At 40.8% G+C, this 23,020-nt stretch overlaps 1 protein-coding gene across 3 annotated transcripts in view; it reads right to left on the bottom strand.

Moving 5' to 3' along the window:
* LOC122800189 (eukaryotic translation initiation factor 4E-like) overlaps positions 1–23,020 on the bottom strand; it is a 209,850-nt gene that overhangs the window by 112,428 nt on the left and 74,402 nt on the right. For 2 of the 3 annotated variants that reach the window (XM_044069694.1, XM_044069695.1), the window contains exons 4-5: positions 15,214–15,277; positions 5,659–5,772 (exon numbers count right to left, since the gene is read on the bottom strand). In XM_044069694.1, coding sequence (XP_043925629.1) covers positions 5,659–5,772; positions 15,214–15,277 — 178 coding nt within the window. The remainder of the gene's footprint in view (positions 1–5,658; positions 5,773–15,213; positions 15,278–23,020) is intronic. The other variant, XM_044069696.1, reaches the window with a different exon arrangement.

Below are 23,020 nucleotides of genomic sequence, written 5' to 3'. Positions count from 1 at the left end.
ACAGGAGACAAAAAGGTCACTGGTGGAAAATTTCCAAAAACATCTGTCTGAAGCATCCATTCATGAACCTGTGTAATGGACCTGCTCAGAGAGTCTGCCACAATATTTTGCTCTGAAGGAATACAAGACAGCCTGAAGCGTCACCGGATATTGAACAGCTAGATCAAAAACCTGAAGAGCTAGGTCTGTACAGGAGGTAGAACAGTGTTCCTCCTTGCTTGTTGATATACCACATCACTGTGGTATTGTCTGTAAATATTTTGAGGGGCCCTGGAAGAAAGAGCAAGGAGAGCTCCCATCTCCTTGCTGTTGATGTGTCTGACCTCTGTGTCAGACCTCTAATGAATGGGCCAGAAACCCTGCTCCTTGAAAGGGCCAAAAACAATACACCTTCATGTAAAAGGCATCTGAAAAAGTTTCCAAGAGTGGAATGGGGCTGAAAAGGAAGCACTGGGTTAAACAGATAAATCCACCAGTGAAGCTCTGGTTTGAGGCATGGAAGAGGCAGGACTAGGTCTAAAAGGATGACAATGTTGAAGCCATACTGACTTTAGGAACCACCGTAACTTCCTCATATGGAGTCTGGCTAGAGGAAGCATAGGAATGGTGGAAGCAATGAAGCCTAGATCCCTTATAAACTCTGTCCATAATGGAGACCCAAGGAAAAAGGGATTAAAAAAAAAAAGGCAATTAGAGCAAGAGCCTTGGGTGGTGGCAGGGAAGCCAGCAGAGGAATGGTCTGGAGCTTGCAAAAAGAGACCCTGACCTTCCAAGAGGCAAAAGAGCATAGTGAAGGTGCTGAAGCAAGGTCTCTGGGGAGGAAGCCTGAATAAGCAGATCGTCCAGGTAAGGGAAGATCTGTGTCCCCCTCATCCTGCAAAAGGGATCACAGGAGTGGAGCATTTGGTGAAAACCCTTAGGGCAATAGAAAGGTCAAACGGCAAAGCAGAGAAAGTATAGCTGTGTAAAATCTTACCATAACAGTAGATTCTCTTCACTGTTGCAGTATTTGAGTAGGGATCCCTACTTTTTCTTGCAGAGATTAAAAAGTTCAGCAGATGCAGAACCAAAAAGATTGTTATTCAGGGGAGCATCCATCAATTTAGCCTCAATATCAACAGGCAAAGGCTGGAGGCGATGCCAAAAGCAACGTCACAGATGCAAAGGTGGCACCTCTAGAAGCAGCATCAACTGCATCACAACTACATTTAATATAGAGTTGCAAGCCACTTAAGATAAGATGAGCAAAACAAAGAGGGCAGGAAAGCCCAAGAACCTTAGGCCAGAGAAAGAGCAAGACATACCTGGTCATATGGGTCCGATAATTAATAGCCTGAAAGGCTATAACAGTTGTATACACCTTTTTGCCCAGCTATTCCATGGTCCCAATGTCCTTATCAGAAGGCAAAAGCTCAGAAGATAAAGGTGTCCGCATAATTACTACACTTAACTGAAACTCAATTATCCAGCACCCTATAAAACCTGTCAAGCCTTTTAGGGACTGGAGGGTTGGGAATCAGGAGCCTGAGAAGCTGTTGGGGGGGAGTCAAGGCAGCTAGGGCTGATGGGACAGCACAGGGAACTCATCTGAAGGAGTTCAGTTTTGGAGTACAATCCAATTTAAAGGAGTTCCATCATATGAAAGATAGTATCCTCAAAAGAAAGTTCCTCAAAGGGGTAATCTGGACTAATGGAATCCTCCTCAGAACCGTAATCCAATGGAGAACAAATCTGAGAGGAGTACGCCAAGCACTCTTCCACAGAGTCCAAATTCTTATCAGAAGAGTCCTGTTCTCTAGGCCTCTTAAGTGGAGTAGATGACCAGGGATGACAGAAACAAAACTCCCTGGAGAGACATCAAGGCTGTGAGTGCATTAAAGCCCATGTAAAATCCTCCCATTCATGCTGGGGATCTTTGGAAGCAGGGAATATTACATTTAGTCTTCTGCTTCTTTAAGGGATGTCAGTCCTAAGACCTTAGGAGGTTCATACCCTTGCTGACAGTGGGAATCCCCTCCAGAAAAAGAATCTGCAGAATGCTCCTCATTCCCTCAGATATGATCAGCCTAGGTTTCCCCCCCAGTGGAAGTCTGCAGAGCCTCTGCAGACATATCAGAAGATCAATGCTATCCTCCAACAGAACCAGACAATCCTCTTGGCTTTTATCAGACCACAGACATCAAAGCCCACAGACATCTGGAAGAGGTGGTACAGAAGCGGAATCCAACCTTTTTTGGTTTTCTTGGCAGATGGCTGAACCTTGGGAAAGGACAATTCCACCATCTCACCCTGTACCAACAATTTAAGATGTTGGTTCTCTAGATAGAGAAGGAGGGATAACTACAAAGGGTCTTGTGGACAAATAGAGCACGAAGTACAGTTGCGAGACGTTCTGAGGTATGCATGCTCATACATCACCTTTAAGCCCTATACCACAAATGGGGAGCATACGTGTGATGTACAACATTCTTGAAAACCTAATGCTTTGGCATACTGGCTGACTACCCTTGGCAGGAGAGCCCTTTATTAAAGAATGCAGCAATAGTGATATGGAAGGACCTCATCCTTTTTCCCCATAGGGTCAGGGTATTGTGTTAACTGTTGCCATGTCTTGATTCAGTGCCACATGTCTTGATTCAGTGCCACATTGCCTTCAACACTCATGGCAGACTATCACAGATCTTTCACACAATCCATCCACTTCTTTGCTGAACATCCTCATTTCCTCTTATCTTCTTCCAGTCAGTCCCAAATCATCCTGACCAGATATGGAAGGACATCACACACTTAATATACACAGCCCACCCAATTCTTGTGACCAAAAAGCCAGATGTAATCCAAGGTCAATGGTGATGAGGACCACCACCAAGAATCAGCTACTACTTTATAAATCGGTTTCATAATGAAGAGGATGTCCATGTAATGTGACTGAGAAAATCAAACAAGTCTACTGAGCCATTGCTCTAGGCAAAGTGGTATCTCAGAAGACAAAATCATTGGAGAAGAAAATCAGCCATTTACCGAAGATGCCATTTCAATTCTTTTGCCTTGAGTGAGATACTGTCAACAAGGTAGCATTACCCTCTCACCTTGCTCCACTTCACAGCATGACCCAAAAAAGTATTTTCTAGCAAAAAAAGAAAATATCAGCCATTCGTGCAGCACAAACAGTAAATTAACTGTTTCTTTAAATATATCTTACTTGACTTATTGTTGAGAATCCTCAACAGCCAGTATGATCACCACTTCTGCAGTAAAGCAAAAAATGAACTTATTTTCCGATCTCTGAATAGCGATTTTTCAAACTGCTTTGGTTAGCACTTGCTCTGGAATCAAACAGCTTGATGAAAGTGCTTTCTGGGCACATTCTGCATAAAACAACTTTAGATCTGAAAAGGCTTCTATAAAGCTAGCTTCCTCAGCACTTCCAGCTTTAAAACCATCTTTAACATGTCCCCTTAAACTATTCACTGGTGTAAGTGGCCTTTTATACAATTTCTTAATACAGAGTGTACAGACATAGCTTGCACTACTGCTTAAATTAGTATGTTTTTGCTTTATAAATCAGTTTATCCGTTCTATTGACAGAAGGCTGTTTCCAGACTAGCTGTAGGCATTACTTGCTCCAGAGGCTAAATTCAATTGACTTGCTATTGGCCGTCATGTTCTATTGAGCTTTTTTTTTCTGTATTATAAAGGAGTGGCACAACTGACTTCACTGTGTAGATGAAAACATTTAAAGCCTTAAGTTTCTCTGTTAAACCCATTACCCCAATTTGTATTGTACTTTACATATTCAGTAGGTGTGTGAAGTGGCTATCATTTATCATAGATTGTAAACTGCTCTTCCTCTTGTAATTATCACATTAGCACACCCCAAAAAAACTGATAAAGAAGTCATCTGGAAACCTGTGTCAAGCAATTAACTATCCTAGGATCACCATGTATCCACTGTTGCAAGTCCTTTTTCATTGCACAGTTTATATCTAAAAAGTTACTTCGGCCACATGCAGGATGTGATTGTTTCACTGTACTCTCCACTCATTAGAAGTATAAAGTCCATTTCTTATGTATCTGTTCAAACACTTGTCACAAGTTAAATGACCACAGTGCTTTCTCACTTAAAAACACACACAAGGACCTACACTAAAGAAGAAGAGAAAAAAAAAAAAAAAAAAAAAAAAAAAAACACAACACACTACAGTGTTTTCTAGTAGGTCACATCACAAGCAAACTAACCAATATGAACGAGATACAGATTTTTTCATTTACTAGGCTTACACCTTCCCATCAGCTTAAAAACAGCACATTTATGCTTTCTAACACTTTCAGAGTGGAGAGAAATATTCAATGGACCTCATGAAAATGGCAGTAATTTCTTCAGAATGCAGACTTCCACACATTCAGTTGTAGTTATTCTTTATCAATAAGAATCAATGTCTTTTTACTGAGTCTTGATTTGTATTAAATAATACATCAGGAATATGACACACTAAGAAATTTGACATGAGGTCTCTATGACAGAGACATCATTCCAAAAGAGTACTTTACATTTTAATAATTTGCTAAATCCAAGGTTTTGTCACTATGGGTTTCCCCCTTTTTATAGAATAGCATGCGCACTTTGGATATACTATATTTATAGGTTGCAAAATACAAATCGGCAGATGTTCCAGATTGGGACGCCGTGTTTATGTTCATGTTGCAGTAAGTTAAACAGACCGCATTTTGCAGTCCGGATAGTTAGTTTTGACAACAGTTTTCGTGACTGTTTTCACTGTTGTCAAATGATTCAGTAATATGTTTTATTATGTTCTATTATGTTTTTTGCACTATTCTTGCATTATATCTTTATGGAATGGCTCACTGATTGTTGCGCCATCTAGAATAGTATCTTGCTAGTTATCATTTGTTATATATGAAGGCATTGTAGCTTTCTTTGTTAGGGACAGGAATGAAGTACCGCTACAATTTAGAAATGTAGCTGAAAATGTTATATGTCTCTACACCATTCATCGTGCAGCATTTTAACAATGATTGCTAGTCATGCTGTTTCATGTTTTTTTCTGTGTTTTTATATGTTTTAGCTCTTTCAAAACGCTAAAAACACTTTGTGTATTAAAAGTTTTAAATCTCGTAAGTGCCAGTAGTTAAAACCTCGGCGATTGCTTTGATTGACTAATTGTATGAGTCAACAAGCCCGCCAAAATGTTTTTAGTATATATAAATAAGATCTAAATGTATCTGTAATTTGATTATCTGAAGAAGCATAGCCTGGCTATGCGAAAGCGCTCATTTATTACATTAAATATTTTATGTTTTGCTATATACGGAGGTTCTATTTATTCGTGGTGACTCCTTCTGTTTCCTGACTTTGATTATTGGGTTTACCTGTCGGAAGGCGTCTTTGAGCACCAGCAACAGTTCTTACCAACCAGACTTCCACACATTCAGAAGATCATGCTGAACCCTTTCACGAGCACATACTACATAATTAGTATACATCATTGCAAGATAAGGTAACAGTATAAAACAATGTTTTAAACTGATTTATGAAATAAAAAAAAGTGTTATATAGACTACATAAAAGTGCATATTTGAAGGGATATGAAATTTATAAATTTCCTCTACATAGATACTGGGACATTTCTCACTCACGGTTTCTTGCCAGAATCGGTCGAGCTCAGTGTGCCTCTGCTGCTTTGACAGGGTAATTAGCCATCTACCACCTCGCTTGTTCCTGTTGTCTTCCCACATGGGCTGAATCCCATCCTGTCAGGAAACAGGTTTTAAAACAGAATACAAATATAGCTATAAATTAAAACAGACTTTTTATAGTCATAGGCCTATCAATTTCCCACAAAGTCAAGAACACATCCATAGACTGAGTTTACCATTCTTCCATATGGAATACTACAGCAAAAGCTGAATAGTTCAGTATTACTATAGCCAAGAGTTCACCACTGCCACAGGACATAAGCATGTTTGTAACTGAAAGCACCCAATTTACCCCCCCCCCCAAAAAAAAGCTAAATATGTACAAAAACATTTTAACCATGGCACCAATGTTTTTGCTGCACCTGCACTAGGTTCAGACAGACTTCCGGTATATGTGTGCATATATAATCTATATATAATCTATATACGAGAGAGGTGGATATAAAGAAAAAAAAGGTTCTGCAAGGCATACAAGATATGGAAAAGAATGAGATATGACATGGTGCAATATATATGCAAAGATGAAAGCCAAACTAAAATCGGTGTAAAAAAGAAACATGGCTCCAAAAATATTTGGAGAAATACAGGTAGAGGCACACAGATATAGAAATTCACAATACAAAACTAAACCACAAGGAGGAAACGTAGAAAAGATTAGAGAAATGGAAAGGAAACAGAAATGGAGGTGATGGACTAGCTGCAAACTGAAGGCTTTAGTGAGGAAACTCTGGACACAGGCAGTGTTGCAACATGATGAAACAACTGGTCCCCAGATGGAGCAGCAGGAGGAGTGGGATGCATCTGTAAAGGATATACCACAAATGGATGTTCTGGAACTTTCTGAAATGCACACAAGTCCAGTTGGAAGTTGTATGGTAAGGGGAAAAGTTTTTGTCGATGTTAGTATTAAGAGGTTTTTTTGCATCTCTGAACTCTTGAAAGGCCATTGGCTGAGGTACTCGAGTATTTTTTAGTCAAGTCTTGATATAATGTGTATTATATTTTGATTGTGTTTAGTTGCAATCTATTTTGATTGTGTTTAGTTGCAATCTATAAGAAATAAAGACCCTGTTGAACAGAACGATGCCAATGGGCTAGAAGAATTCAAACGATTAACAGCTTTAATGCAGAAGATATGAAATGGGATGAACAGTCCGAGAAACAGACAACTTCTGGCTAAAGGTATTAACATCTTTACACAACAAATTAGACTAGAGTAAGAATTACTTACATGCACATCTCGGGTACTAATTTGGCTAACAGGGGGGAAAAAAAAAAAAAGTGAACCTGCAAGCCATCCCAAGATCTATAGGTTCATAAGTGTGTACTAGACCAATAACCACAAGGGCCTTTTAAGCTTAACCATGCATGCCAAATATCTGACAAGTTCTGGTATCCTTGATTAAGTGTAAGCAGCGGCCTAGGAAATTAACCATTCACAGGTACATTAGAGACAAGTGCCAAACCAGGGAGAAATTTCCAGTTCCCATCCAATTGTCCAGTTTGCACTTGAACTGGTTAAGGGAGGAACTCTGTTTCACATGGATGGGGATTCTGTTCCAGAGAAGGGGTAGTCTCGGAGATGCTGTCCTGCAGGTCCTATTTATATAACATGCAAGGTTAAACCTTTAGAATGGGTAATGTAATTCATAATTCTGGTGCGGTTTGTTTTGTGGATATACAGAAGGTCCATCAGTGTGGAGTCTGACAATGTCTTGTATGCCAGGCATAGATCTTTCTTCAACAGCCTGAAGGAGACAGAATACAGGGATGGGGCCTTGAGGTGGCCTACATAGGATGTTACTTACATCTTGTATTCTTTTATAGTGAGGAACCTCTGTTGGCATTCCAATTGGTGGGATGTTCCTGGTTAGGTGCATACCAAAGGGGGCATTGTACTCAAGGATAGGTCTTATGAATACCAAATACAGTGAACAATGACCTTCTTGGACCTATATACCATACCTTTGTTTCCAAGTTGCACAACAGATTGATTTCCTCCTTACTTCGACGTGATGGTCAAAGACTACATCAATATCTTGTGTGTCCAAGTCCCCAGAGTACTGGTCCAAGTCCCCGAGTACTAGGTCAACTCCTAAGGATATGTTGTCAATATGAACTACAAGTATGACAAAGCCAATAACTTGTCTTCTAGTAGTACATAAACTCTGCATCAATTCTTGCATAGTCATTTAGAAACAAGTGTAATTTTGGCAATAGGACAAAGTCATTCAGAGCAAAGAATCGCCTGTTGCTTAAAGCCATGATACAGAGCTGTAAAAAGTGGAATAATACAATTATGGGATGGATGGATAAAGCATTTGACAGCATCACACATTCTTGAATAATGGAAGGTTTGCAGACGTGTATCACACATACCCTGCACCAACAAATTATATCAGTGACTTAAACTGTCACCATTGCAGCTAAGCCATGACAAAGGGCAAAATGATTATTCCAGGGATAAAATTTCAGGAGGATATTCTAGTGCGATGCCTTCTTGATGCGGTTTTGTCTTGCTCTTAACCAGTTAAGCTGGTTACTTAATAGGATTAGGCTATGGTTATAGTTCAACTCCCAGAAACCAACCCTGTTTAAAGATTTTTTTTTTTTTAAATCATCCACAGAGTAAATAATGTATAGTTCAGACATTTTAAAATCACACAACAGGTAGTTGAAACTTTCTTGGATAATATAAAAATGTCAGTTGGTCTTGGTTAATGTGCAAAAGCAATTTTTTTTTTTTTTTTTTTTTTAAATAAAGTGTATACCATAATTATATATCCCTCAAGAGACATGGGCCTCCTTAAAACTGAGCATATAGGTATAGATCCACAGTCATGAGACTGACCTCATCAGATCCAAAACACTGAAAGTTCCAAAGCAAGATGAAAAGAAATCTAAAATTACATCCTTGCTTAGTTTAGCAGAAGCATTTTGGAATAAACTATGCATGGAAATCAGACAGGACAATAAGGTTCCAATGAGAAGGAAAGAACATTGGAAAATCCACAACTAGTGGCAAGTACTAAGATATTCTGGGACAATCTCACGCGGACAAAGACTTGATGTAGAAATGGTTAAGGAGAGGCAAGCTGAAACCAAAAGATGAAAGGCTAATGGCATACAAGAGGGTCTCTATAGGGAAAGGCACAATATGGAAAGGTCTTTATAATGGGAATTGTGCAAATTGCTACAATACAGAAGTATCAGAGAGGAATTAGAAACCTGAACCATACAGCAGCATCGAGAATTAGGTTTATATCACATGGGATCAGCCATTACCAACAGTTCAAAAAAATGCAAGAAAAACAGATATAGTAGTCCAGCTCTACTTCCCCTGTAAAATCACTTGCACAACTGTAAAACATATTTTAACATTTCCCCACATAATATTAGTGTAGCTAGCAGCTGTAGCATAGTCCAATTACTGGTTTGATGCATCTGGGTCTGTTTGTAGTGGCTGTTGTATTCAGAGTACATTTTTCAAGCCATCTTTGACTGGAAGGGCCCTTCTGTTACCCTTGAGAAGTGTGCTGATTTGGTCTAGGGCTTGGAGTAAGCACCCGCATTTTTCAAGTTTTTTTTTTTTTAATTTTAACTTTTGGTATTTAGGTCCGGTGTTTGAACAGGTTTCTGCTTGGCACAGCACCTCGCACTGCTGAGCAATTGTGTGCCATAGCCAGACATATAATTTCAACAATTTTTCCCTTTGATACAGCTGTAGTACATTAGTGTGGTCTTCATCTTTACCTCTTAGACCAAAGATGAACTATAGTCTTTATCTTTAGTTCATCTTCGGTCTAAAGTATTGTTAGTGAGCTGTGACCTATTAAAACCACCAGCCAAAACTCCCCCCCCCATCAGAAATACCCATTTACAGTGCACCTCCTACAGCAGCAGTCCTGAAAGCACCCCCCTTTTGTGATCATAGTTCAAACCTAGCAATATGGACATTGACTACCCCAGTTTCTTCTGCCAGCCCTGTTGACTTGAGTCTCCTGAGGCAGTATAGCAGCTGCCTCATGTGCATAGACAACCCTTTACCAATAACTCACTCTAGTACACAGTGCGAGAGATGCATCTACACCAAATCTCCCGAATCTATGCTCGATCCCACACAAAACAGTAACACTGAAGAGGTTGTCAACTCACCCACCACTACCCATATACATAGCCCACAAACACGTAAAACATACAAGGATGTTCTCAAAAAATGTAGACACCAGAGACCTCCAAAACAAAAGACTGCCACAACTAACTTCCCACAGCAACACCAGTCTCTCACCTAAATAAGCCCTTAAAGGTGCAACACTCAAAAAAACAAATTTGCTCATCATTGGAGACTCCACAGTGAGACACATGATGGCCCACTCACAGGTTAGGTAAGGAGACAGTCATGGTCATCTGTCTGTCCGATGCCATTACATTATTAGTCAGTTTATGTATGCACTCGGGTCTCTCAACAATATTATTGTGACGCTGTCCTAGTTCATGGAGTGAATGATTTGAAACATACCTCACTGGACTATATGAAGAGACATTGAGCTCTCAATATGTGTCCCAGGCAGGTATTACCCTCGCCTAGAACGATGCCACATAAACAAAAAGTGACAGACTTCAATAATTGGCTTAGTTTTTGGTGTCATTCAAAAGGGATCCAGTGTCAGTCAGCCTGAGATTACATGGTCGACAAACTTTACTGCTTTGCCAGTGATTGATTCACCTGGTACCACTAGGTTTTCAGCTGCTGGCAAAGGCTCTTGCCTCCCTCATAGTGCTTTTTTAGGCAAGGTTTCAAAAACAAAATTGCTGATGTGAAAAATTACCAACCAATGCTAAATGCTAGGAGCTTAAACCAAAAACTGCAAACCCTTGAAACACTGTCACTGGAGAATGTAGATGTTTGTGCAGTCACAGAAACCTGGTTCAAGGCTCCAGAGTACCCCAGCTGTGCAAGGCTACAATGCCTTCCACAATTTCAGACAGCAAAACGAACTTAAGAACCAAAGAGGAAGTGCATCCATCTATATTTGGGATTAAATTCACCTCCCGACTAGTTAGACTGGACAACTCCATGGATTTAACCACAGTAATATGAACTTCGAGTAAGAGCCCATTCAAATCCTAGCCAGTTGTAGATCCCTCCCCATGGAGCATTATGCACACGAGGCCTACTTGACCAAACTGGAGTCAATCCAAATATTGCCAAACACTCTGATCATGGGAGATTTCAATTCTCACCATCAACTAGGAAACCTACTCTAGCCTTAACTCACTAGCACAGAAGTTCATTGATTTTGTTGACTAGAATTCCCTGGAACAATTTGTTCAAACCCCAATAAGAAGGGACTAGAGCTGGTCCTCACCAACATGACAACAGATGCACAACTGCAACTGCTCATCATTAGTTAAATTTTACCAAAAATCAGTAGTCTTCGAACTGGCACTAACACCAGAAATCACAAAGGGTGAAGTCAGACTAAAATGTTTCATCAAAGCAAACTATATCCTACCAAGGGAAGGTATAAATGCCTTCCAAGCCCCACCCCCAGTTGGAAGTGGTAAAGCTTACACTAAAAGCCCTGTACAATCACTTGCATAGGTGTATAGATTCTGCTGTTCCAGAGAGAATCAAAGTCAGAGCCCCAGATAACAGGCTACCCTGGTGGACATCCAGCAAACACAAACGTACAAAGTTGCTAAGAAAACTAAGGTGAGGCCCCAACAATGGAAAAGCCCCCTCTTCAGCCTCGACAGGCAAATCAGACATGTCAAATCCTCCAAGAGTAACTTTGAAAAAAATGCAGCAAATACAGCCAAGGATAACAAGGCCTTTTTCAGCTACATGCATAAGGTAGGACCAAAGCATGTGCCAAACTAGTGACCAACAGTATCGCACACACACTATCTACAGTGATAAGAAAGCTGCTAGCAAACAGATTTGCACATTTCTCTCCCCTTATCCCACCAAACTAAATCACAAACCTTGCCCCAAAACTTCACCTCCACCCTACATATCTGAAGGGTAGCTCATTAAAGCCTTGCAAAAGGCAAAAAACACAGCCTCCATGGGACCAGATGGCATCCCAGGCTGTCTTCTAAACAAACATGAACTAGTATCACCATCAAGTAACCTAGTCAATCATAGCCTAATCAGAAGTGTTATTCCTGTGAAATTGAGAACAGCAACAGTTATTCCCCTCCACAAAAGTGACTTTGCAACAGACCTGGGGAATTCTAGACCCATAAAGGTCTGACCAGCCTCATCTGCAAGGCCATGAACCTCAAAGACATAGCCACTTCCAAACCCTGGATCTGACTAAATTCAGCTTCATAAAGGGCAGATCCTGCCTGTTAAGCTTGGTGAATGCTTGGTGAATTTCTTTTGAAAAAGTGACCAGTGCCATGGACTAGGCAAATATGTGCACACAGCATTCCTCAACTTGGCAAAGGCCTTTGACACAATCTCACATTACTGATGCAACTTGGCAAACTGAATATAAAGCCCTTTGTTGTAAGATGGGTTGCCAACTGGCTACTATCAAAGTGGGTGACTCCACATCAACCAGCAGACCTGTCACCAGTGGGGTGCTGCAACGGTCAAGTGCTGGGCCCCCTACTGTTTGGTGTATACTTCTCAAAAGTTCAGGCCAAAATTAAGGGTCTGTGGATGATCAAGTTACGGACTACAAACTGGATAGTTATGGAATCCTCAAATGCCAGTATACTTCAGGAGGGTCTTGGTCATAGTCTCAAACTGAATGCAAAGAAATGCATCATCATTCCCTTTGGTAAAAGCACTGTCCCTTCAACACTGTCAAACAATGCCCTCTGTACCTATGAAGGGGTAAGAGATCTGGGATCACAAGTAGACTGCAGCCTTAACTTTAACCTCTATGTGTCTACTGTAGTAAGGAAGGCCTTTTGCATAGCGCACTTTATTAACAAAGGCATCATCTCCAACCACTACTCAGGCCCAAAATTGAATACAACACCCCCTTTCAGCAGATACCCATCATGCGCCTTACACAGGCTAAAGTCCCCAGCACTATAATCACTCTTAAACCTGGTAGATTTCTTTGAAAGTCACCAAGGCCATTGATGAGGGGAAGATGGTCCACACAGCCTACCTGGACCTCGCAAAAGCCTTTGATACAATACCCCACTTGGGCATTATAGATAAGCTCACCAGCTTAAATATAAACCCCTATGTCACTAGATGGGTTGCAAACTGGCTCAAGGACAGAACCCACATGGTTAGAATTGCTGGAGCCATGTCAGACTCCAAACCAGTTACAAGTGGCATCCCACAAGGCTCAGTCCTGGGACCTCTCTTGTTCGGTATATATTTCTTGGAGGTACAGGCCAACATGGAAGGACTGTGGCTGACCAAGTTCGCAGATGACTGCAAACTGGGCGCCATAAATAGACTCTCCAGCCGACACAAGCATCCTCCAAAAGGGCCTCATAGAAACAGACAACTGGTGCCAGAGCCATGGCCTCGAGCTAAACGCCAAAAAGTGTATAGTCATCCCCTTTGGCAAAAACAAAGTGCCCACAAATTACCACAAGTGGTAATCCATTAAGTAATTAGGGACCTGGGGACCCAAGTTGATAGCAATCTCTCATTTGACAACCACGTGGCCAAAGTGGTTAGAACATTTTATATAGCCCACCTAATCATGAAGGGATTCACATCTAGATCGGGGGAGGTCATTGTGCCTCTTTACTCATCCCTCATCAGGCCCATAATTGAGTACAATGCCCCTTTTGGGATGTACCTTACCAGACACCTGCAGCAACTGGAAAGACCCCAAAAGTACCTCACCAAGAGGATCAAAGGGCTCAAACAGATGCCATATGATGCCTGGTTAAAGAAACTCCAGCTCTACTCAGTGGCATACCGCCTGCTCAGAGGCAATCTGTGCCTGACGTATAAAGCCATGTCCAACCCGGAATTAATGGACATGCTGCACCTCAGAAAATCCAAAGCCCATCGAGCTACACGCTCGAGAGACTTGAACCTCAGCACCGAAATAAATAGGACATGCTGGAGGGACAGATTCATAACCCAGAGGCTCCCTTCACTGTGGAATAAAATCCCAGTCCAGATTAGGCAGAGTCCCTCACTGACTCGGAATCTTGATGAGTGGATGAGGGATCGTAGGTTTAACCCGGGTATCACTTCTGTGTCACTGTTAGACAGAGGCACAGTATACTAACCTCGAAAAAGGGCATAGCAAAATTAATTTAAAATGGGTGGCGAACGCAAAACACACTCTGCTAGGCTTATAAATGCCCTAGGGCAGATAGGCTATCAGTATCATATAGACTTCTTAGAGGAGAAGTATGCCCGGCTTACAGAGCAACCCAAAACCCAAACCCAATGATTTTACTGCACATCTGCAAATCAAACGGGAATAGAGCTACTTGTTCCAGGGACCTAAATATGGCCTGCAACTTGCATAGGACATGCTGGAGGGAGAAATTTGTCTCCCAGTGACTGTTGCATCTTTGGAATAGACTGCCAATTCATATGAAGCAGAGTACCTCTGACATGGAAGAGTGGATGGGGCACCTACATTCTTACTGGAAATAGCCAGGCAACCGTCCTGGACATGGGCAGTCATTACCAAATACTTTTGTCAATACCCGGAATTGTATCTATGGTACTACATGGGATGAAATGGCTAGATTTGAAATGAACTTCGGGTCGATAGGATCATAGGAGGTTACTAGGCTATGAAGAGAAAAAAAAAAAGAGCGATAGTATTGATTACTATACCCACTGATTACAGTACCTTATATACACAGAGACAAATGGTGATTAAATACCAGGACCTGCATTCAGAAACTAGTGCGATGTGGAAGAGATACCCAGATAGTTCCAATAATAAAATCAAGAGCAACAGGACAGCAAGTCATTTAAAAGTATAATCTGTATACTGCATAAGAAGGCAATTCTAGGCACATTGCAATTGTTAAGAGCAGCACTCTTGTTCAACAAACATGGAAACATTTTGTTTATTCTAAATCATACCCACACTTGAGAAGTGCAGTATATTATGTAATGCTGCAACATTCCTGTAGTGGGCTAATCCATTTATAATTACTCTAGAAATGAACACAAGAATCAGGTATTATGCACAGCTACATTTGATCTAAATAAAAGGCAAGCAAGCTACTTCTAACATCAAGACTGTCCTCTGCATTAGGCTGTATGAGCCAGAATGTGGCATTGGATACACAATTCTCATCAGCTTTTGGCTGTCCGTTGCAGCATTTTATACACACAACCATTCAAGTTAACTTCTTCAAAAAAATGAAGCATCTGTTTTAAAATACCAAATCTCATGAGTCCAGACACAATAGCTGTGGCAAGCTAAGCTCATTTCGATATCTGGAAACTGGTATCCTGAAACCAGTGTGATAGTGCCTCAGATCTAGTCTATAGTAGCTTAAATTTAAATATATGCAGTTTTCTATACATACCTTAAATAGACAGTAGTCACACCCAGATGCCAACTTACTTGCAGGTTGAATGTGCGAATACAGTCTGTAATATGAAAAGGCCAGTTAACTTGGATGAATAATTTTTGACCATCTAAAAATACAGAAGCTTCGTGGGTTTACTTTAAGTAAGCATGCCAGTCATCTAATGGAAAGTCTGAGTACCCTTTATTCCAGGATATACTCAAGATGTTCATTTCAAAAATGTGCAGCATACTTAATATTTATATCATTTCAAACAGTGACACAAAATACTGTATTCCAGCATATCATTCAATCACTTAAGGCATCTACCAATCAAGCACTGTACAAAAGAAATAAATGATGAAAACATACATTTTGAGGGAAAAACAAACATGCTCCTTTCAGATGGGCCTTATTTTAAAGGTACCTCCTAAAATCTCTCCAGGGAACAATCCTGGATCTGCCATAAAAGCTGTCTGAGGTGCAAGGTTAAAAAAGGCAGAGTACATCAAGTTCACTATTGAATGATGTGCTAATTTTTTTAAAAGGACCAGCATTGTCCTCTAGGTGAGCTACATATGACATTTTCCTACTTATGCTTTTTTTCCTTCTATATACATTTATGCATATTCAGTAACCAATTAAGATTATAAAAGTAAGAGAGGTGAACTTATTACTGAAGAGGGCAAATGATTCTATAGCCAACCCATCAATATCACTTTTTACATTTATCAATGATATTTTAATAAATTCATAAGGGCATAAAATAGTATACCATCTGAACCAGTACTTGGCTAACAATACAAAGTTCCATTGAGGAGAATATGTTGCAGACCTCACAGTTATCTACTGAGCCCTACAACAAGCGTGTTTGCAAAGCTGGAAAGGTTTCTGTAGAGGACAGTGAATGAATGAGAATGTATAAAAATCAAATCCTGTTTCATAGAGGTGCAATTTCCATGTTCATTCATAAAAGAGTAAATGCTCTTCCTATTCATCCCTGTCAGTCATAGCTATCAAATGGTTTGCTAATGAATTTTGGGCAAAGCCAAAAATAGGGAAAAGGCCCAAAATCTGACGTTTTTTTTTCAAAAATTACTCACTTAAACAGGTTTTACATCAATATGTTGTTTCTGAACAATATGAAACCCTTGACATTTAGCATTACTGTAATCCTTTGTGAATTAACAGAAAAGCAAACTTTTCTAAGGGACAGAGCAAGAATAGGAGGCGAAAATCAGAAACATCCTGAATCCCATTCTGTTGTCCATCTCCTACATAATTTAAACAGAACTTGCTGTTATTCCTGTTTCACTGGTGCCAGTCTGCAAGAGTCCATCCTAAAATTAAATCCATCACCCTATAGCCAACTTTCATGAGTGGTGGATTAGGCACACATCACACACTGAGGGGGTACCCCCCCCCCAGCTTGATAATTATCTTTAACAGCGACCATAGAGCAGAGTACAAGTGTATATAACAGGTCTACGAGTCAAAATTCCCTGAAATACTTGCTGGGGGTTGTCACATTACAGTGATGCATCAGTCCATTCTATTCCACTTCCAACTCAAGTAGTGGATACTTTGAGGCGGTGCCATCTAGACATTTTATTAAATAAACTAATTCCACTGAGTTTTATCCTCTTTAAAGAAAGCAATCTGCTATAATTTATCTTCCAACCAAATGGAGGAAAATGGGATGCCCACCCAGATGTTATGAATCAGCTGTTCAGCTGTCCAGTCCTCCCACAGTACAAAGCTATTAACCCTCCCCCCCCCAAGAGTTATCCAAAAATACTAAAATGCGATGCCACCTGCCAGAGTTGCATCTTTAAGCAACAGTGGAAAGGAGAGCTGTAAATCAAATATTCTAGGATTTTCTCCAGTGTTGCATTTCTTTGGCTGGTGCTTTTGCATGTATTGCAGTAACCAGCATTTTCTCTGTCTAAATATCTGAGTAGTGCACACTTCTGCATTTGCAGTGAAACTTGAGTACTGTAGTCTATAGCTACTGCTTGCTACATTTAAAAAGGATTTTCTCTTACTAACATCCGAGGAAGGAATACCCGGAGGGTGGGGGGCAGGGAGCAGATATGAGCATATTATGTTGGGCAGGGTGCGTGCTCGTGGCCACTTGGTTTATGTGCCAGTAGAAGGAGCAGAAGAGCTGGGGGGGGGGGGTGGGGTTAGGTACTTACTACAGGAAGCCATTTTGCAGAACTTGCAGTATACATAGCAATTACAAAAGTGTATGCACATTAAAAATGAAACTTTTACACCATTTCATACTGCAAGGAATTTAGTTTCATTTATAATCTACACAAATAATGTGCTTTGCTGCTACTACACCTTGCAGTACTTCATGAATAATTTCCCATATTTCAAATTAAATGAACACAATTAAATACGAATGGAAGAAAAACAGTCCTGTTAAGGCTGATGCATCATTGCCTTCCTAGAAATGCTAGAGGGAATTTGAAGAACTGAGGTTTGTGTTTATTCATCTCATAATAAAAGATCTTCAATATAGCTGTGATTTTAAATGCCTTGGAGGAGAGAGCTATTTGGTATCTGACATTTTAACTTTGGTAACGTGAACCTTTATCGTTAAGGACACATGTTTTCATCTTGTCCATTCCTCCTCACGACCTGCACTTTTAAAGATCAAACCTTTAATTATTCCACCTTAAACTACAGTTGGAATACATTTTTTTCATGTTTTTGTAGCTGCTATTTGGGTCAGAGAAGAGTATGAAAACAATGTGGGTTAAAGTATTTTAAGGCACCAATGCAATAGTGTCATTTAATTTACCCATAACGACTTAATCACACGTGTACATATATGCACATGTGCAATTGTATCATGAAATGACAAAACACTGGAAAAAAGTAAATTAAAAGCCACTTTTACATAGGGGAAGCCTCCCTATGCGCCAGACAACCCCTGATAACTACCATCTCAGGAGATGGTACAACAGAGAGGAAAAGGTAAATTCCAGACTTTGCTATACTGTGATCTCACACCAAGAGTGTCAAGCAGCCAGAAAGAGGAAAAAAAAATGGTTCTCTTTTGAGCATTCACTTGTACTTTTATGAAATTACACCCATACGTATGTATACACCATATACATAAAACACATTTTTTTTTTTTTTTTTTTTTTTTTTACAGAGCTTGTGTTAGAGTTCATGATCACTTTGCACAAGTCTCTGGCTATGACAACATCCATACCTAGGAACAAAACCAGGACTACGGAAATGCCAAGCAATATTTAAATCACAGTCCAAGCTTTAAGGTGTAGCAACCCTTCTTCAGTGTATAAAAATTTAATGCACTGAAGGTTGCTACACCCTAAAGCTTTGTTTGCCATTAAATATTTTAGCTTGGCGTTTCCCTAGTACTGGTTTTGCTCCTTGGTTGAATACGTTTCCATAAGTTTTACTGCAGATTTGGTTTACCCTTTTGGTATGTTCCTCAAAATTAGTTTTCTGGCAGCTCACGAAGATTATCGGATGGCTGAAGTCACCAAATACAGACATACATTTGAGGTTCAGTTAAATACTTCAGAAAATGTATATTAGCACAAACACTGTTACTCTAGCAATATTCAACATATGTCCCTATTTTTGGGCCTTTGTCTCCCCATTTTGTCAGGGTTTGTCCAGATTTCTTGCACAAAGTTGAGAGCTATAACGATATCAACTCTGCTATGAAGAGCAGATTTGAACATTTCATGAATTTCTTCAGCTGTCCATTTTGATTCTCATCTTCAGCTGTCCATTTTGATTCTCATCTTCCATAAAAACCTACTAAAATGAACAGATTATACAGACATCTTTAAAAAGGGCATCATTCACATATTTGGGGAGTGGGGATATCCCAAATAAAAGGCACATCAACCTGGATGTAAATGATGAAACTATATCCAACTCTGGGGTTTCCTTCCATTCAATGAAGCCACAGATAGTCAAAGGAAAGGGTTAGGGTTCTGGTGTTGAAGCCATTCTGATGACTAACTATTCCCACATCTTGACAACTGCAGATAGAGAACATAGGGAGAACATGCTATATGCTTTCACCTAGAAAACTATGGGTTTTATGGAGGACATCGAGGGTGACAAGTTCTTTAAAATTTCCAAATGACAGCCTGACACCAGCTTATGTTTAGTGTTATGTTTAGTGTCATTTCTTGGTCAGTTACTATTCACATTACCTATACCTTGAAGTTTCACAACAGATGAAAATGTGCATTTTCTAGGTATGAAAGGACCTGCCTGAACATTATTCAGGAATCTGCAATGTCAAAGGCACAAGTTATATCCCAAAAGCTACCACCCAACAGTAAAGAAAATCGTGCAGTGTTTGTCTGGTAATCTTGTATGAAATGTTCATTATGCTGTATAAAATGCGTTATACTATAGATAGCCTAGTGCCTACCTATGCTAGAATGATTATCAGCCCAAGGGCTGAAGTAAGCCTAGCCAACACGGTTCCCTGGCTTACGCCACTCAAGAAAGTTAGTTTCCTGTGCCCCTGTCGAGCAGAGCCACAGAAGTGATCCCCAGGGTGTATGTTCTATTTCTCAACCACTCAAGATTTTTCTTGGAGTGCTATGAGGAACTTTTGCTCGACATAGATGGGCAGCTTGTTCCAGAGTACAAGTCTCTGGGACAGGAATTTATCCCTCTGGCATGTCCTGTTCATTGCAGTGACAAGGGTTAGGTCATATAGCTCAGAGGGATTGGGATTTCTTTAGGTGTAGCATGTCCAACAGCTCTGGGTTTAACATAGCTTTATATGTTAGGCAGAGATCTCCTCAGAGTAGGCAATTTGCTACAGAGTAAAGCTGGAGTTTTTGGAGACAGTCAGTGTAGGGCATCTGTTTGAGGCCAGTAATCCTCTGAGGTACTTCTGTGGCCTTTTCCAGCTGCTGCAGATGTCTTGTGAGGTACATTCCAAAAGTGGTGTTGCACTCTATAATGGGTCTGCGTGCAGAGTAGAGGGATCAATGACATCTTTTTCCTGGATGAGAACACTTTTGTGATTAGGTGTGCCACATAGGATTTCCTGACTACTGTGGCGATGTGATCAAAAGGAGAGACTACTGTCCACCTGGGTCCCAAAGTCTCTCATCACACATTCAGCATGAACTAGAATGTCATTTATGTGGTAGTTCATGGGCACAGAGTTTTTACCAAAGGGGATGACAATGCACTTTTTGGCATAGAGCTTGAGGCCATGAGTCTGACACCAGGCATCTGTCTCAGTGAGGCCCTTCTGTAGGATGTCCACATCATTTGGGGACTCTACTATGGCTCCTAGTTTGTGGTCCTCAGAGCTTCATTAGCTAGAGGCCTTCTGTGTTTGGTATCTACTTCTCTGAAGTACAGGCTAACAGGAGGGGTCCCAGGACTGAACCCTGTGGTACTCCACTTGTCACTGGTTTGAAGTCAGATTTGGAGTCTGCAACTTTTACAGTGTGGATTCAGTCAGTGAATCAGTTGGCAACCCATCTTGTGATGTAGGGATTTATAGCTAGTTTAGCTAGAATTCCAGAATGGGAGATGGTGTCGAAAGCCTTGGCGAGGTCAAGATAGGCTGTGCAAACCACCTTACCCTAGTCTACAGCTTTGGTGACTGCCTCAAAGAAGTCGATCAGGTTCAGAAGGCATGATCTGCCTTTCACAAACTCGAACTGGGTGGGCTTATGGTCTGATCTGACCAACGAGGAGTTGACCATGTGTGGAACACCAGTCACTCATGTTGGCAAGGACTAGGCCTAGGATATTGTTGCCCCTGGTGGGGGTGTGGATAACCTATGAATTTCAAAAAGTGTTGAGCAAAGGAGGAGTCGGTACAGGAGTAGTTTTCCCAATTAATGGTGGGTAGGGTGTTTGCTTGAACCCTAATGTTTTCCAATATATCAAGAAAAGATGAATGGTAATCCTGGGGCATGGTGGGGGATCTGTAACAAATTACAATTTGGATTGCAGTTTTGCCCAGAGTTAGTTGCATTTGGATATCCTTGGATGCATTATGCTGTGCAGCTAGCCTGGAGGTGTGGATATCCTTAATGAATATGGACACACCTCAGTCATTGGTGTTCTGGTCCAGGTGGCCAAAAAGTCTGGTACAAGTTATAGCCTGGTAATGCAGGGGTGCTCTCTAGAGCCTCAAACCAGGTCTCAGTCACTGCACAGAAAATTGATGTTCTACATTTTAAGGAGTGCCTCAAGTGAATGCTAGAAGTCCAAATCTCAAAATGCACCGAGTAGCATTACCCTCAGTTTGCTTCCCTGTTCATATTACAGTAATGCAGGTCATTTGAACCTTGCCTAAAGAAGGCACTATATGGGGCAGCAAGATCCTTAGCCAGTATCTAGAATCCCAGGAGCAACAGGTACAGGCCATCTCTGGCAAAGCATCATGGTATGTTGGCCATGTTGTCCCAGGCAGACATACTGGATCCCCTTAGAATGACACCAGAAACTTAGCCAATTGTTGGAAGTCAAATAATTTTGTCCTTGTACTGCAGTATCATTCTGTTGATAGCAGGATGCTACCTCAAGGCTAGGTTCATACCTGCTTGGGCTACAAGACTGGAGAGCTCTTCCATGTCTATTTTCATGTAGTCCAGGGAGGTATGTCTCAGGTCATTCACAAGTACAAATTTTACTTTGTCATTGTCCATGTTGATGTGGAGTGATCCGAGTGTATGGGTCTTGTGGCAGATTCTGGCACCCGACCGTAACCTTCTCAGCCTGGAGAGAAAGACATCAGCGTGCCTGACTAGAGTCACCTATGACTAGTGTGCTGGGTATGTTTTGCCTTATGGCCTGTGGTTTATTGGCACACAGTCTGTGGGCTGTGTGTTATTTGGCTTATGTTGGGGGGTGGAGGTTGTTGATTGCATTTCTGCTTTGGAGGTCTCTGTTGCTTGAGCAGTTTATTATGGAGAGCTTCTGCGAATGTTTGTGCTTCTATGTGTGGATTTTGATGGTGTAAGTTTAGTGGGACTTTGTGATGTGGAGCACGTGTTTACCTTCTCTTCTTGACTGAGAAGTTCAGTCTTGGTTGGAGAGAGCTTTACCTCCAGTTTGACTAGGTAAGTGGTAGGAGGAGAGGGTTGTCTGTGTACACGATGCACTTGCTACATTGCCCAAGATAACCAGATTCATTAGACAGACATGAGAGAACACTAAGAGCTGACCCCTTGGACATGCCTGAATAAAAAAATTACTTTCCACTAGACAAGTGAGAAGCAAGTGAGGAAAGCAAGTACAAAAACTGTTTTCCTCTAGGTAAAGAGGAAGACAGAGTGCCATAGTAATTAGTAGCTTATTTAGTGCTTACAAGTTCTTAACAAGTGCGGAGCATGAATAAGCAAACAAGTGCTAAAACTAAGAATCTGTACCTGGATATTGTGGTAGATGGCTTCTGAGCACCCCCAAGCCTTTCTGTGTTAAAGTGAAGCCTTACAAAAACAGTCCTGGATACAGAAATTTAAACCAGTAAGTTGAAAAAGAGATGGAAAAACTACCAAAGGGCCAATAACTACAATTTCTGGGTCAGAAACCACTCTTGTGGTAGATAGGCTAAATAGTACTTACCACTCCCACTGATGAGCTAAAAGGCTTCCTTCCAACACAGAAAGGCTTTAGGGGCTCAGCAGCTTACAAACAGTCCTGGTTACAACAAATCTGTATTTGGACTAGACAGAAATCTAGTTGTTTGAATAGTTTTGCTGATCTGTCTCATTGCAAATATATTTGCCAAGTCTTTGGTAGTGGATGGAGTTTTTAAAGGCAGTTGGCATGGATCCTGTTG

Source organism: Protopterus annectens, chromosome 4.part0 (assembly GCF_019279795.1).
Source record: "Protopterus annectens isolate FY-2018-M chromosome 4.part0, PAN1.0, whole genome shotgun sequence".
Lineage (NCBI taxonomy): Eukaryota > Metazoa > Chordata > Ceratodontiformes > Protopteridae > Protopterus > Protopterus annectens.
Note: the sequence above shows the minus strand (reverse complement) of the source record. Positions and strands in the feature narration are given on the sequence as shown.